This window comes from Diabrotica undecimpunctata, chromosome 4 (genome assembly GCF_040954645.1).
Source record: "Diabrotica undecimpunctata isolate CICGRU chromosome 4, icDiaUnde3, whole genome shotgun sequence".
NCBI lineage: Eukaryota > Metazoa > Arthropoda > Insecta > Coleoptera > Chrysomelidae > Diabrotica > Diabrotica undecimpunctata.
In genome coordinates, this window is record NC_092806.1 from 130,361,465 (window position 1) to 130,376,150 (window position 14,686).

At 32.1% G+C, this 14,686-nt stretch overlaps 1 protein-coding gene across 1 annotated transcript in view; it reads right to left on the bottom strand.

Moving 5' to 3' along the window:
* Nucleotides 1-1,242: 1,242 nt before the first annotated feature.
* LOC140438399 (putative inorganic phosphate cotransporter) overlaps nt 1,243-14,686 on the bottom strand; it is a 36,120-nt gene continuing 22,676 nt past the window's right edge. Inside the window, exons 6-8 of the mRNA XM_072528080.1 lie at nt 11,529-11,828; nt 5,340-5,578; nt 1,243-1,581 (exon numbers count right to left, since the gene is read on the bottom strand). Coding sequence (XP_072384181.1) covers nt 1,396-1,581; nt 5,340-5,578; nt 11,529-11,828 — 725 coding nt within the window. The 3' untranslated portion in view covers nt 1,243-1,395. The remainder of the gene's footprint in view (nt 1,582-5,339; nt 5,579-11,528; nt 11,829-14,686) is intronic.

The following is a 14,686-nucleotide window of genomic DNA, read 5'->3' on the forward strand; positions in this document are numbered from 1 at the left end:
CTTCCTTCCTTAGGATTCTATATTACTCCTCTGCCTTTCGTGTTATATGTGTTTGTTGTAGTCGTTGATATGCATTATTTTTCCTCTTTGTTATGTTACGACACTCTTCATCGAACCACTATCCTTCAGTTGATTTGAGCTTTTTTTGTAGACCCAGTCTACGTGAACATTTTTCAGTTTCCTAATTCCGGAGGTATATTTAAATTTCTTGTAGAGGTTTCAACTGTCATGTTTTGTTTAATGGTCTATTTCTGTCTATCTTCTATGTCCTGTATGTTCTATCTTCTTCTAAGATTCTTTGGCTTGCTGAATTTTTTTTGATGAGTTTGTTGATTTCATGGTATTTGTTTAGTACACAAAATAACCGAAAACGAAAACAGAACCATCAACAAATGTTGGTACGACATACAAAACTCGATTTTAGAAAAGGTAAGAGAGTAAGTAAGTGATATACTTAATATCACTATGACATACAAATATAATCTTTAATAATTATCGATAATCCGTTTCGATTCATATATATGTCTTGGTTTTCAGAAAACTAAACGGCGTATCCGTTTGCTATGAAATTCCCTGTATATGGCCATCTTGTTTCACTCACCCCCTTGATAACAATATTTAGTTTGTCCATTTCGGAGAGTAGACTTCTCAGCTTACCGTCTTCATATAAAGTTGTTACATTACATGTAGCGATTTTATATGGTTTTTTTTATTTTTATCTTATGTCTGGTGATGTTTGTTTACAGGGATTTCGCTGGCTAGCGACCCGGGAAGCCCTCTGATTTAATTGTGTATTACTTCCCTTGCCGAATCTTGAGTTCTGCAGCCCATGATCAGTAATATTTTTCGTTTCACTAATCGATGCCATGACGACTTGACTAGCGAGTAAAATGGCGTGGTTTCCTGTTGCCTTTCCCCTCGCAGTGCTTTAGCCGTATCAACCAAATATGGTAACAGTCTCCTAAAATGGTCCGTATTAAACTGAAGAATTCTTCTACACCTTAATAGAATAATAAAAATGCTGCTTCCCATTTCCATGTGCTAGTTTTTGTCCACCCCGAGTATTTCATTTCGTCGGTACCACCCATATCTGAGAAGCATTCCCATATCCGCTACCTGGGGAGGCGCCTGATGGTGGATCTAGCAACCACACATGAGTCTATCCGAGAAGCACTTAATATATCATTACAATTTGAACACCTCGAGTTGTTTCATCGATGAAGATCAATGAACTACAATGTTTTTAAATATGTATTTTATATTTTTATTCTAGAATATTTTCAATAACTTAAATATTAAACAGTAAAATTAAAATTATAAATAGGTAAGATAAATTAGTTTGGTATTATTATTTAACAATCGCTTGATACGAGCGATCTATTTTTATATATCTATTTAAACAGATTCTTTCTTAAGATCATCACTACAGTTCTTTATAGGATATTTGTCTTCTGAACTGCAACTGGAGAGATCATTCCATAACTGCAACTCACCACTACCCCAAATGCAGAATATAATGCTTGTTACGACGTATACTGCCCCGGTGATCCAAAATACTAGACGCCATTGCAGCAACGTGTGCTAAAAAAAATATTATTTTGTTAGAAAATTCTATATTAAAATAATTACATAACAGTAAAATGGAAAAATGAATGTAATATGCATGCTACATGAGAATGTTGACTAAAAAAATATAAAATTTGGAAAATACAAATTATATGTATGATCTCTTAAAAACTACAGTATATTCAAAATACAGATGCACTAGGAATAAACAAAATCACGCTAAGACACGTACGCCTATGGTAGGGTTTTGCATTCCTATTAAATTATTAAAACTTAGTAAAGTTGCTACTTGTTTGTTGCAAACTTGGTGGCTTTCAGTTTGTTCATTTCAAGTTCAATTAGTGAGCGTTGCTTGTTAATCATTGTAGTTATTTTTTACTTTTATTTCCTAAATTGATTGTTATCCAATTGCTAATTTCCTTAATTGTTATCTCCGCCTGCAGTTTTGTTGGGTGGATTGAGTAGCTCGACAGAACTATTGCCGGTCTCAAGCCCGGATAAAGGAGGAGGGGGTCTACAGCCAAGTTATCACCCTACTGATAGACTTTAAAACCATACAGCTCATAGAGACAGGATTATGCCTCGGAACCGGAATTATTTCATTACGACGACTAACGCGAGAAAGGGGACAACGAATTTATGGAAAACGAGAAATATACTTCGCATCGGTCCTTGGAATGTAAACTCTATAAACACAAGGGAGCCGGAAATTACAAAAGAGCTTGTAGAAGAAAATATAGACTATATGTGCACTACAAGAGACGAAGAAAAAAGGAAAAGGTCAAATTATGCTAGATTATTATCTGATGATTTACAGTGGTGTTGCGAAGGAAACCAGAGCCAAAGAAGGAGTCGCCTTCTACACAAAAAAATTTTACACCAATTGAACTGGATATCAAACCTCAGAATGTAATGGCAATTCTATGCACCAAAGAGCACCAGAGATACCACCACAAGGGAAAACTTCTCCGAAAACCTTTAGACTGTAATAAACGAGACCCCAAATGATGAATGGATAATCATTATGGGTGATTTTAACGCAGTGTTGGCAATGATATAGTTCCAGGAATAAAACAGCGATATAACGAAAATATTAGAAATGAAAACGTAGACCTTCTGACAGACCTCTCCAACATAAACGAGATACGTATTAATAATACATTTTTCCCTCACAAAAAACAATACAAATACATCTAGTGATGAAAGATGAAGTTAAATGTTAACTTCATCTTTCATCACTAGATGTCTCTAGTAGCATACTCTGGTAATTATTTTTTCTATAATTGCCGGAGTAGTCGGTGCGTTTTGATTTGGTTTGAGTTTTCTTACAAACTCTCTCTGATGATGGGTAGACCCAGAAACACGTGTTAGGGAGTGGTAAGAGACTCAAATTAAATCGAAACGCAACCATTTTCGAATACAAATACACTTTTGAAAACAGTAGAGGACAAAGAACTATGATAGACTATATTCTGTCGAATCGAGAGTTACAGCCCTTTCAAATCTTGGATGTAAGAGCACTAACATAAGTAGAAATAGGAAGTGATCATAAATTGGTATTGTGCAAAATCCGACTGAAAACACATATATGTGATAACAAAACACCAGAAATACACCACAAAAATAAAAGTCGAAAGCTTACAGGATGACTCCACAAGATACCTTTTCCAAAAAAGAATAACCGAAAAAAGTATAAATACACATATCACAAAAAATGCTGGAATCGAAGAAAGCTGGGCAAAAATTAAGTCTAATATCTTAGCCTTGCCCAAGGAAGTTCTTGGTGAAAGAAATATAAATAAAAATAAATCGTTCCCAAAAAAGGGCAAAAAACTCCATGGTTTTGTACAGAAGTAAAGGAAAAATGTAAAGAAAAAAAAGCTTACCTGAAGAACATGTCAACCAAAACAGAAGAGGCATACCATAATTACAAGACAATTAGAAACGAAACACATGAACTTATAAGAAAAATAAAAAATCATCACTGGGAACGCTTTTCATAAGAAATGGAACATGATTTTTACGGTCTGCAAAACTAAATATGGCGCTTCATAAGGAGTCAAAGAACGGAGGTAAAGGAACTAATAGAACCAAAACACATACAAAAGGATACGTGGATTAACTACCTAAAAAAGCTATATGCAGAGGAAGAACACACGACGCTAGAACTGGAAACACCAGAAATTACCACAAATATAGAACGTAAAATAAATGTACAGGAAGTTCGAAAAATACTTGAAAACCTGAAGAACAGAAAAGCAGCAGGTAAAGACGGGATAACAAACGAGTTACTGAAATATTGTGGAGAATAAAATTATAAAACACAATAAAATACCGGAAAAATGGAGAACGAGCGAACTTATTCTACTATTCAAAAAAGGAAATAAAAAACAGCCAGAAAACTACACAGGTATAAACTTGTTAAATACTGCACTAAAATTTACAACTAAAATTTACAAATGCTAATAAATCAGAGGATAAGTTTAGCAGATGAACAACAGGGTTTTCGTAGTGGAAGATCGTGTACAGATGAAATAATATTAGTTATAAAGCAAATTGCTGAGAAATCACTAGAGTTTAATGGACCAGCATTTCTATGTATGATTGACCTAAAGAAAGCGTTTGATAGAGTAAGACTCAAAGATGTTATACATCTTCTGTATAATAGAAAAGTTTCCCTAAATATTATAAAAACTATCGATAACATCTACCAATACAACAAAATGGAAGTCAGAATAGATAGACAACTTACAGAACCTATAGAAATAGGCAGCGGAATTAGAAAAGGGGATTCATTGAGCCCCATGCCGAAACAGACACATTGACACTGAGATGAAGTCAAGAATTTATAAAGCCAGTGTAAGAACAATAATGACATAAGTCTCAGAAACAAGACCCGATACACCCACAACGCAAAGGCTATTGCAAATGGCAGAGATGAGAGTACTGAAAAGAATTACAGGAAATACGCTAAGAGATCGAAAGAGAAGTGAATACATTAGAAGAAAATGTAACGTACAATGTGGAAATCAATGGACACAAAATAGAAAAAAAGAATGATATAACCACATAAGCAGAACGGAGGAGACTCGTTTCGTCAAAATAGCAAGAGATAAGTCACCAATCGGCAAAAGAAGTACGACCTCGCAAAAGATGGAGCTACATTTTTCCATAGAGGTATTAATCTGCCAATAAACAAGCAGAATTGCTTATAAAAGGAAGTAGAAAAAGAAGAAGAAATTGGTTGTTAGTTTTTAAGTAACTATAAGTAACAATATTTGTATTTTATTCTTGTTTTGTTCGGTTTTTCCGGTCTGTGTTTTTATAGATTATTGTTCATACAATTATTTTTAAATATCGGTAGGTTCTATAAATAATAAGTATACCAAAAAAAAACGAATATATCCAACGCAGATACCTACTGCTGACGAGTTGCCGAAATAACTCTCAGTCCTCCAAGAAAACGAACAAAAAAAAATGCCATTTCGAAGTCAAAACGAAAGAAATTATTTTAAATATTTATAAGTGAAAAAAAAAGAAGAAAATTCCTGCTTTAATTTATATATATATATATATATATATATATATATATATATATATATATATATATATATATATATATATATATATGTGTGTGTGTGTGTGTGTGTGTGTGTGTTTTTGTATTCGAATTTTACACAGTACGATTTTTTATTGCTTAATGTTTTTGATAATGTCAGTAGGTACACTTGATAATTATAAATAATAATGTTAAAATATACTTATAGACTTACATCTTCAGTTAAAGCGCCTGCCAAATAAGGTACCACACATCCAGTTATAGATCCAAGACCATTGACAATGGCCATAAGAATACCGGCATGATTTGGAGCAATATCCAAGGCGTTAACTTTAAAACCGCAGTAGAACGGTCCTGTCAAAAACAAGGATATCGTAAACATACCAACAGTAAGAGCTTTGTCACACCCAGCGTATGAAGCAGCCATGATGAATATACTTGGACCAACGGCAGCTGAAAAATGTAAATTTCATTAAATAAAAAAGATACATACAAAAAAATATTTAATTCATATGTGTTATTTCCATATTATAAATTGTTTGAATAGGTATTATGTATGTACATATACAGTATTCTGTGCATCATTTCTCGTATTCCTTGTGTAGTATTTACGAATGATTTAAATTAGATAAGCAATGGAGCAAATAGTTTTTTATGTTTGCAATAATAGTATGTAAAAGCTGCATATAGCTCATAATTCCTTTTAATATTTTTGTCAATTTTTAGCTATAAGATAAACAAATTATCAACACAAGAAAGCCCTGTACTAAACTCGCTGCTATTCTCTCCGATCGCAGGTCCTATCTAATATCTTAACCTAGATTGGATTATCTTTTTTTTTCACAAGCGACTTAGATAACTTGTTACGCTTAATCTTCTATAATATTTAAAATCTGTTTTTCTTCTTATACTTCTTTTAAAACCTCTTTGGTGGTCTCCCAGATGGTTGCTTTCCAGCTGGTTTTCCTTCTAGCACAATTGTTGGTAGCATATGCTCCTCCAGCCTTTTTACATGATTGTACCATTGTATGCTGCATTGTTCCCTAAGGATGTTATTTCTTGCTCTGCCCCTTCTTGTTTTTCTTGATATTGATTTTAGTGTCTTTATTTCGATTGTAAGCAGCATACTTTTGGTTTTATTGGTGCCTTTTCGCGATTCTCTTTCAAGGGTTATTACGGGTCTGCTACAGGATTTATAAATTTTAACTTTTCTGTCCGTTTGCATATACAGATAAAGACATTGTTTTGTTGACCATAGGAATTAAGATTTATTGTAACACCCATCTGTAGAGTACATTTATTATAATGCTCTTAAACTAATTTTTTGGTTATTTTTTAGCCTTAATAGCAATACAAATAAACAGGTAAGTAAATAAGTAATACGCTTTATTGTCACTGAAAATTGTACAAATTTTATGGGCAAATTTTATAACAATAAGACAAGAAAGAAGAAAAATATCAGAATAAGAAGCATTTGTACTTTTAAATAAAAAAAACAATAAAATTCTTCCAAACTTAAACATTAAAAATACTACCTAATTAAGAACCTACAAACTTCGTAAAATGTACCTAACAAAAAAAAATAAGAAAAGCAGATTAATGAATTAAGGGCTCAAATATTCCACCTCCTTGTGCTAAACAGTAACTAAATCTGTCATACAGATTTCTCCTCATATTTTGGAGTAGGGCTGATGTAATGATTGCAGAGAAATTAAGTGTTTTTGCCGTTAATTCGACTAGGTTTGTGGCCCTTTCAAACTGACGCCTATAAATGTTTTTTTTTTGAGAAAACCCCAAAAAAAGAAATCGTTAGGCGCTAAGTCACAGGATTTAGCAGGCCATTTAATTGTACCACGTGTACTTATTAGTCGATCAGGAAACGTTTGATTGAGGAAGTCAATAGTTGCTCTAGAGTTGTGAGCCGAACACCCATCCTATTGGAAATAAACCTCCTGAAAATTAACGGGAAGGCGTCGAACTGCCGGAATGATCTCCTTCTATAATGGTTGTAAATATTTGGGCTCGTTTAGGTTTTCATCGTTAAAAAATGGACCGACAATATGATCGCCTAACATTCCAGTCCAAACATTTAACTTTTGCGGATGCTGCGTTCGCACTGCAACACTGAGGTGCTTATTTTTCCGGGAATAATACCTTGCAACGGATGGATTGCGTTTTTTATGTAATGAAAATGAAGATTCGTCAGAAAATAAAATATTTTTTAAAAAGTGTACATTTTCATTCTGTTTATCTAACATAATTTCACAAAACTCCATCCACCTAAAGTTATCGTCCGGAATCAGTTCTTGTGTTGGTTGTATCGTAAAACAGTAATACCCATTCCTTTTGAGAACTCGCTGGACAGATCGAGCATTCACGTTAACTTTCCTAACAATTTGTACACTATTGCATGGTTCACTAGCTTCCACAAAAGCACAAATAGCAATATCCCTGTTTTGACGCTCCTCATCGACAGGTCTAACACGTGGTTCATTACCTTTATGACACTTTTTACAACTTTTTACACATCCCAAAGTTTGAAAATGTTTAATGGTATTTTTAACTGTTGTAACATTTGGTGGGGGTCTATTTTCGAAGGCAACAATAAATAAATCAATTACTTCGCGTATCGATTGGCCTTGAACGTACCATGTTACAAGTTGCACTTTTTCTTGGACGGTATACAACGTAATATGCATTTTATTAATTATTTGTTTATTCTTTCAGATCTTCGTTTGAAATTTTTAATGTCAATGTGACAATTACGACAATTCGTACCCACTGTGAAATGAATATAGAGGTGGAAACGTGTAACATCTCACAGCGATTGCCATTGTGTTGCATGGTCAATAAAATAATGTCGTGATCTGTATGGGTTGTTCCAGACAACATCTCTTAAACATCCAGATATGATTGCGGCCTTATTTTTCTCCCTGTTAGTTCTCTGACTGAGTCATGGTAACTGGATAAATCTACGCCTGGGTATTTGAATTGGTTCAGATTTTTTATGAGTTTCTTCGCCATTATGAGCTTAAATTGAATAGTTAGCTATGATAATACTCTTTGTTTTTAGCGTAAATATGTTTATGTTAAGCTGACGACATAGTTGGTAGAATCTGTGAAGTTGTCTTTGTAGGTCGTCCTCATTGCCTGCAATCAGGGCTGCTTCATCGGCATAGCACACTATACAAATTCTGATATGTCCGAGTCTATATCCTAGTCTAGCGACTCCATATCTATTATTTCGTCCATTAGCAGATTGAACAGGAAAGGGCTAAGACTATCTTTCTGTTTGATTCCTTCTGTGACTCGTATGTTAGTCGTAGTGATGTCGTTTGTTTTAATTTTTATCGAATTATTGTTGTTAATTTGTTTTGTGATAAGCTAGTTTGTTATTTTCTATCGATGTTTTATTTAGACTTTTTTAATATGTACAACATTAGTACTATTTTCTATTAATTTGACATTTTGATGGATTTTTTTACTTTTTTGTAGCTTTGATATTAAGTAATTTATTGCTCTTTGTTAACTAACTATGAAAGCATATGACAGGTAGCAATACTGCCCTCATAAGCTAAAAAGCCGTAATTCCAACATTTTTGTAAATTTATTTAATGAACGTTTATGAATTGGCGCTTATATAGGAATTTACACCTATAAATGTCGTTAGAAAGCCTTAAATCCATCAAAATGACGAGTTATTCTGAAATATATATTGGCCCTAAATCCAGTTTGGTATCATTTTTGTTAAAAGAAAGCCCTATGTAGCGAAAAAGAACTAAAAGTACCCCAAATCCACAAACATTTGTATTTAGGGTCTTTTTTTTTAAATTACGCCCATCAAATGTTATGGCGTGACTGGCTGTTTTGGCGTGGCTTTTGCCAGTTTCATTGTCATTAATTGTTTGATGCTGACGAGTACTACTTCTTTCGTTTGTGGATTTAATTTTGTTTAGTTGTAATTTTGAGACCCCTTTTTCCCAGGAAGATATAATATCCATTTTATTTTCCATATAAACAATAGTGTGAGTCATAATGAAAAACCTCAAGAAAAAGAACAGCAGTTACATTTAGAACAAGAGAAAGAGAAAATGAGGAACATGGTATTACAAAAAGTGGAACTAAAAGGATACGGAAGAAAACAAGTACAACTTTAAAAGAAAAAATACGAAACAGAATAAAGAAGTTGAAAGAAGATCATCCCATGCGCGATCCTTGTGGTGATAAATGTCGCTACACATGTCTTATAAAATTTTCGGAAGAGTGGATTTTTAGTATATCACAACCAAACACAATTCATTTCGATATTTTTTTAATCACTAAAAAGGTGAAAGAGTATGTAAAACATTTTTTCTAACGACTCTTGGATTTTCTAAAGAAAATAACTCAGTTATTTGATACCCCAATATCTGGGGACAAAAATACAACGACAGGTACGGCGTCAGGTATAACCGACAAAAGAGGAATGCATTATTATTATAAGAAAATTGACAGAAGCGTCATTAGAAATCATATAGAATAGAGACTTACAACCCAAGTATTGCTCATTACAGAAGAGAACATGCACCAAATCGCCGATACCTCGCAAATGATGTGAGCTTTTAAAGGATGTATAATGACTGAAATTAGACGAAGTGAAAACTTTTGTGACTGTTCATACGATTTATACAGAAAAGTTGTTAATGAACTCAATATATCATTTACGAAACTCGGTCATGACAAATGTGGCATGTGCTTCAAGTTTAAAGAACATAATAAAGACCACAGTCAGGAAAACTTATCATCAGATTGTTTGGTTTGCGTCTGTTGGAAGAGCCATATTTCAAAAGCTACAGAATCAAGACAATTCTATAAAGAGTATACAAAACTACAGTCTTCCAATGGCACCATGTTCTTTTGTTCTAATCTTCAAAAAGTCATCATGTTGTCACGGATTCCTTTAAAGAAGTCGTGTTTACTCGAAGAATGGTATGAAAGTTTTGTACCTATTGGTACTAAACGTAAGACCAAACTTCTCGCGGTATTGTGGCATGTGGCAATAAGTGGAAGAAAAAAGGAAGACATCCTAAATGCCTTTTACTCGTTTTTTTACCATTTGCTCAGCACAAAATAAGAACTGGATTTTCTTTACCTTTTTGGTGTATATTGTTAATTATTGCCCGAAGATTTCTGTCGACGCCATTGATATTTTTTATTTCGAACCAGGTCACACTTATATGGCTGCTGACTCCTTTCACCACCAGGTGGAATTAGCTATGAAGCATAGTGGAAAAGTGTACGATTTCCAAGATTTTGTTAAGTGTGTTCAAGAAGCAAACTTAGGGAAAGTGGAAACAAAGGAGCTTAGTGGTAAGGATCTTTTCGCTTGGAAAGACTACACTTCCAAGCCAAAACTTAAGAATCGTGGCAACGATAGCGTTCCGTATCTTACAGACATTGTAAAAATAATAGCTAAGCGAGGCAATACAAATCTACTATATTCCACTGATTACCAAGAATCTAATACCAAAGTTCTAAATTTCTTACAAGCTAAATATATCAAGAACTTTCTAATACCTGAGACAACTAAAGAAGTAAGAGGATTTAATAAAACTAAGAAAAAAGAAATAGTAGAACAATTGTGCCTTCTTATGCCATCTAATCGCCGTGGATTTTGGTTAACCATTCAAGAGTCAGAGGAGCCAGATTTATTAAACATTGACTGACGCTGAATGAGTTATAAAAGCAATTTTTCCCTTGTGTTACTTAATTTTAAATCATTTCATAACTTCAAATTTTTATATGTCTATTCATTTTTAGATATTACACAGTTCTTAAAAACATAAGTTGTATTTTCGATAAACCTTTTATGTTCAGTATGTATAAAATTAGTTAATTTTTAAAGTAAAAAGCTTTAACTGCCTATACGAGGGAGTTAGGACTTCTTAGAATCTGATATGTCAGTATCCAACTTTAAAATAAAAAGCCCTAAATTCATTTTCCTGCTAAAAAAATTTAAATATTCTCATGTTTACGTTAAAAACATAATTTTAATATTGAAACATAACCATTTATACATTAAATTCATTTAAAAATATCAAAACTGTGATGCTGGAGAAAAAATTGGTTTTTCTTGGCACCTGTAAAATTTTGTTCTTTGGTGATAGGGTTTTTTAGCTTATGAGGACAGAATAAGTGTTTAAAAAAATGTTTTTGCAAGTATCTCGGCAAATTATGAATGATTTGAAATCCTTAATTTTTTTCATTCCTAGACTTTAAAGCACGTCTTAACAATATGTCGTTATTACTTACTACATAACCAACCACTCTAAGACTAGGAAGTCTAATCTGACATTTGACTTTAAATAATTGGTAAATTTATAGTGTTAACTGAATCTCTACATTTCCATTGTCCCTAACTTACCTAATGTTGTGAAGATTTTTCTTGCAAGTGTAACCTTTATGTACCCCTTAGCTATCATCCAATCACACAATTTTCCAGAACTCAAAGAGCACACCCACATCACGATGTATGGTAGGGAATTCCACAATCCGTTATCTTTAATATTAAACTTTAATACCTCACTCATATAGGTTGGCAATTCTGTTAAGATTGTAAAAAATCCCCAATCGTGACCGGCTTGAGCAGCTACCAACGCCCACACTGGGGCAGATGTCAACATTGCCTTCCACGGAGTGTTAGGTTTTTTTGTTGATATTCCCTCTAAAAGAATTATAATATAAAAGAATAGAAAAATAGAATACTGATTTTAAAAATTTTACTTATAAGTATACTAAACTTCTCGCTAGTTTGTCTCTTATGTATTAATGCCCACATAACAATGATGTTTGCACCATATTCGAAGCATGTACTAACAACAACTATCGGTGTATATTTTTTTACTGAGTATATAGGCTAGCACAAGCATAGCATGAACCATAAAAATCATTCGAAAATTCATATTCTTTGCATATACTTCAATGAATAATTTAGGACCGAATATACTGATTATATTCGTGCACTTAATAATCCCGGAACATTCGTAAAAGTTTATTCTTAGAATATAAAGTTATCGGATATTCTTTAAAAGTTTATGCTTAACTGATACTTATAAGTTTTCCAGTTATTGGTAAAAGTTTATATTAGATAACTGATAGTACTTTTAAAATATCTAAAAATATACCTAGAATATGTATGTGTATACCTATACCTATAAGAATATACTGTCAGCCTTGAGATTATATATTAACGGCGTTATTTTTAAAATAATTATTACAATTAATGTATGTAGATACTAATGGACTAATTTGTTTCTCAGAATTGTTTGAACTGTATAATAGTCTTATTTTAAAAACTAATTGTATTAAGGAAAAAGACAAAATCTTCGTTAGCGTAATTGAAATAAATTTAGTTTAGTCGCTATTTTCGCTAGTTCATATTATAAGCACATAACAGAAAACACAGCACAGTCATTTTGACTTGTACTGATTATAACCTCAAACCTCATTATTTCATTTGCGACTCAATTTATTTGCCGGACAGATGACGGCCATGCCGCCGAAATAGATTGTGTAAAAAATATTTATTATTAAATAGTTATTAAATAAATAGTTATTATATATATTAAAAGTTATTTTGTTATTATAAGTAATGGATTAAATCGTTAATTGATGGCAATTCATTTTATATAACAACAAAACACTAAAAACTTTGTTTTCAAATGTTACTTTGTTTTTAAAACTTACATACGTCAAACTGGTAGAACTTTTCACAAACGTATAGCAGAACATAAAAAGGGCTTTCAATAATAGAAAATCAGATTCTACATACGCACTTCACCTTCTAGATCATAATCATTTGTTTAATGATGAATTTCAAATTCTTCCCATTCAGAATAACGGCCTTAAGCTATCTTTATTAGAATCTATGGAAATTAACAAATTAAAAAATACAGACATAATTCTGAACGACCAACTTGAGACAAACAGTTCTCTCCTCCTCAACATATTCAGTTAAAGACTATAAAGTGTGTAAACACATACCAAAAATAGATTACTTGAGAAAGACACTTTGCCAAAACAGCTCTAGTGATAAGTTTTGTTAAAGTTTTAAAAACAAAGTTTTCAGTTTTTCAGTTTTTATATATTTTATATATTTATGATATTTTTCATTATAGTTTGTAAAAATTAATTGTTTTATTGTTGTAGTTTATCCTTATTCTAGCAATTTTATTGAAATTTATTACTGAACACAATGGGCAGGAAAAAAACAACTCTTATGACTCACGACAGTAGCCCTAAAATTTAATAAAACAAATGTATTGGCAGATTAATAAACCTGGTTAGAAAAGGCCATATTTACGCTTTTAAAAGCGAGTTCACTTCCTTAGAATATTCTAAAAAGTATATTGTTGACATAAACTGAAAGTATGAGATATAAATAGAAGATTTTAGTAGGTACTCTAATGTAACCGATACTTATCATCTGTTTTATAATGTACTATGCTTCTACTAAGAACATAAAATTGTTATGTGGGAGTATGTCAGACAAAAATCTGAAAATAGAAAATCTTTGTCTTTCTCCTATCAGAAACTTTATATCACCATAAACTTTGTTTATAGCCATTCTAAACAGTATATTTGTTAGGTAATCAAATCATTCTTTTAAATTTTTTATTCAGGACGTTATTCTGCGGCGCTTGTTATTTCGTCCTTCAATCTTTCCCTGCATTATATTTTTAACGGATATGTATTTTTGTCCCCGCAATTGGTGAAGCAAGTATTCCAATTTTCTCTTTTTTGACAAGTATTACTTCAGGTATTTTGTTTATTTAAACTAATACTTTTTCATTTGTATTGTTCCAAATCTATTTTTATGACATCTTAATGAAATCTACTATTTTTGTTGGGAATAAGCACAATTTTACTTTAACATTAAGTGTATTTGACGTTTCGATTTCAATTTCGGTAATCGTTCTCAAAATACAAAACATTAATAAATTAAACAATTTTTTTTGTTACTTGTCAAACAATTCTTTGAATAATTTACTTTTATCTAAAAAATTCATATTGACAATTCAGACACATATTCTACATTTTAAAAAAGATGACTTTAAAATGATATTGCTAATATTTTTGAGTTGCATTCCTGGGAGGACTTTATTCTAAAATGTAGTTCATCCGATTACATGAAATTAACTTTAACTTAAGAATATCCGTCAAAAAAAAATCGTAGCATATGATTTGTCTTCAAAATAACAACCACATGCAATAACGACATTAACGTTCTTGTGTTATTGATGCCACAGTAAATCATGAGAAAAAAACCTTAAGACACTATCCTGGCATGGTAAGTACTTGGTCTTACATTTATTTTACTCTCAATATTAACAACAAACTCTGATTTTATATGTTTATTATTTTAAAACATAAATGATGTATCATTGATTAATTTACTAATAGTGATATATTTTTATTGATTTTCTCTTTTAATATGGGTAACCAGATCCTACTGGATTCTTCCGAGGAATTTGATTTGTTTATTTAACATAATTAGAGCCGCCTCTCTAATTTTTCTCTTTC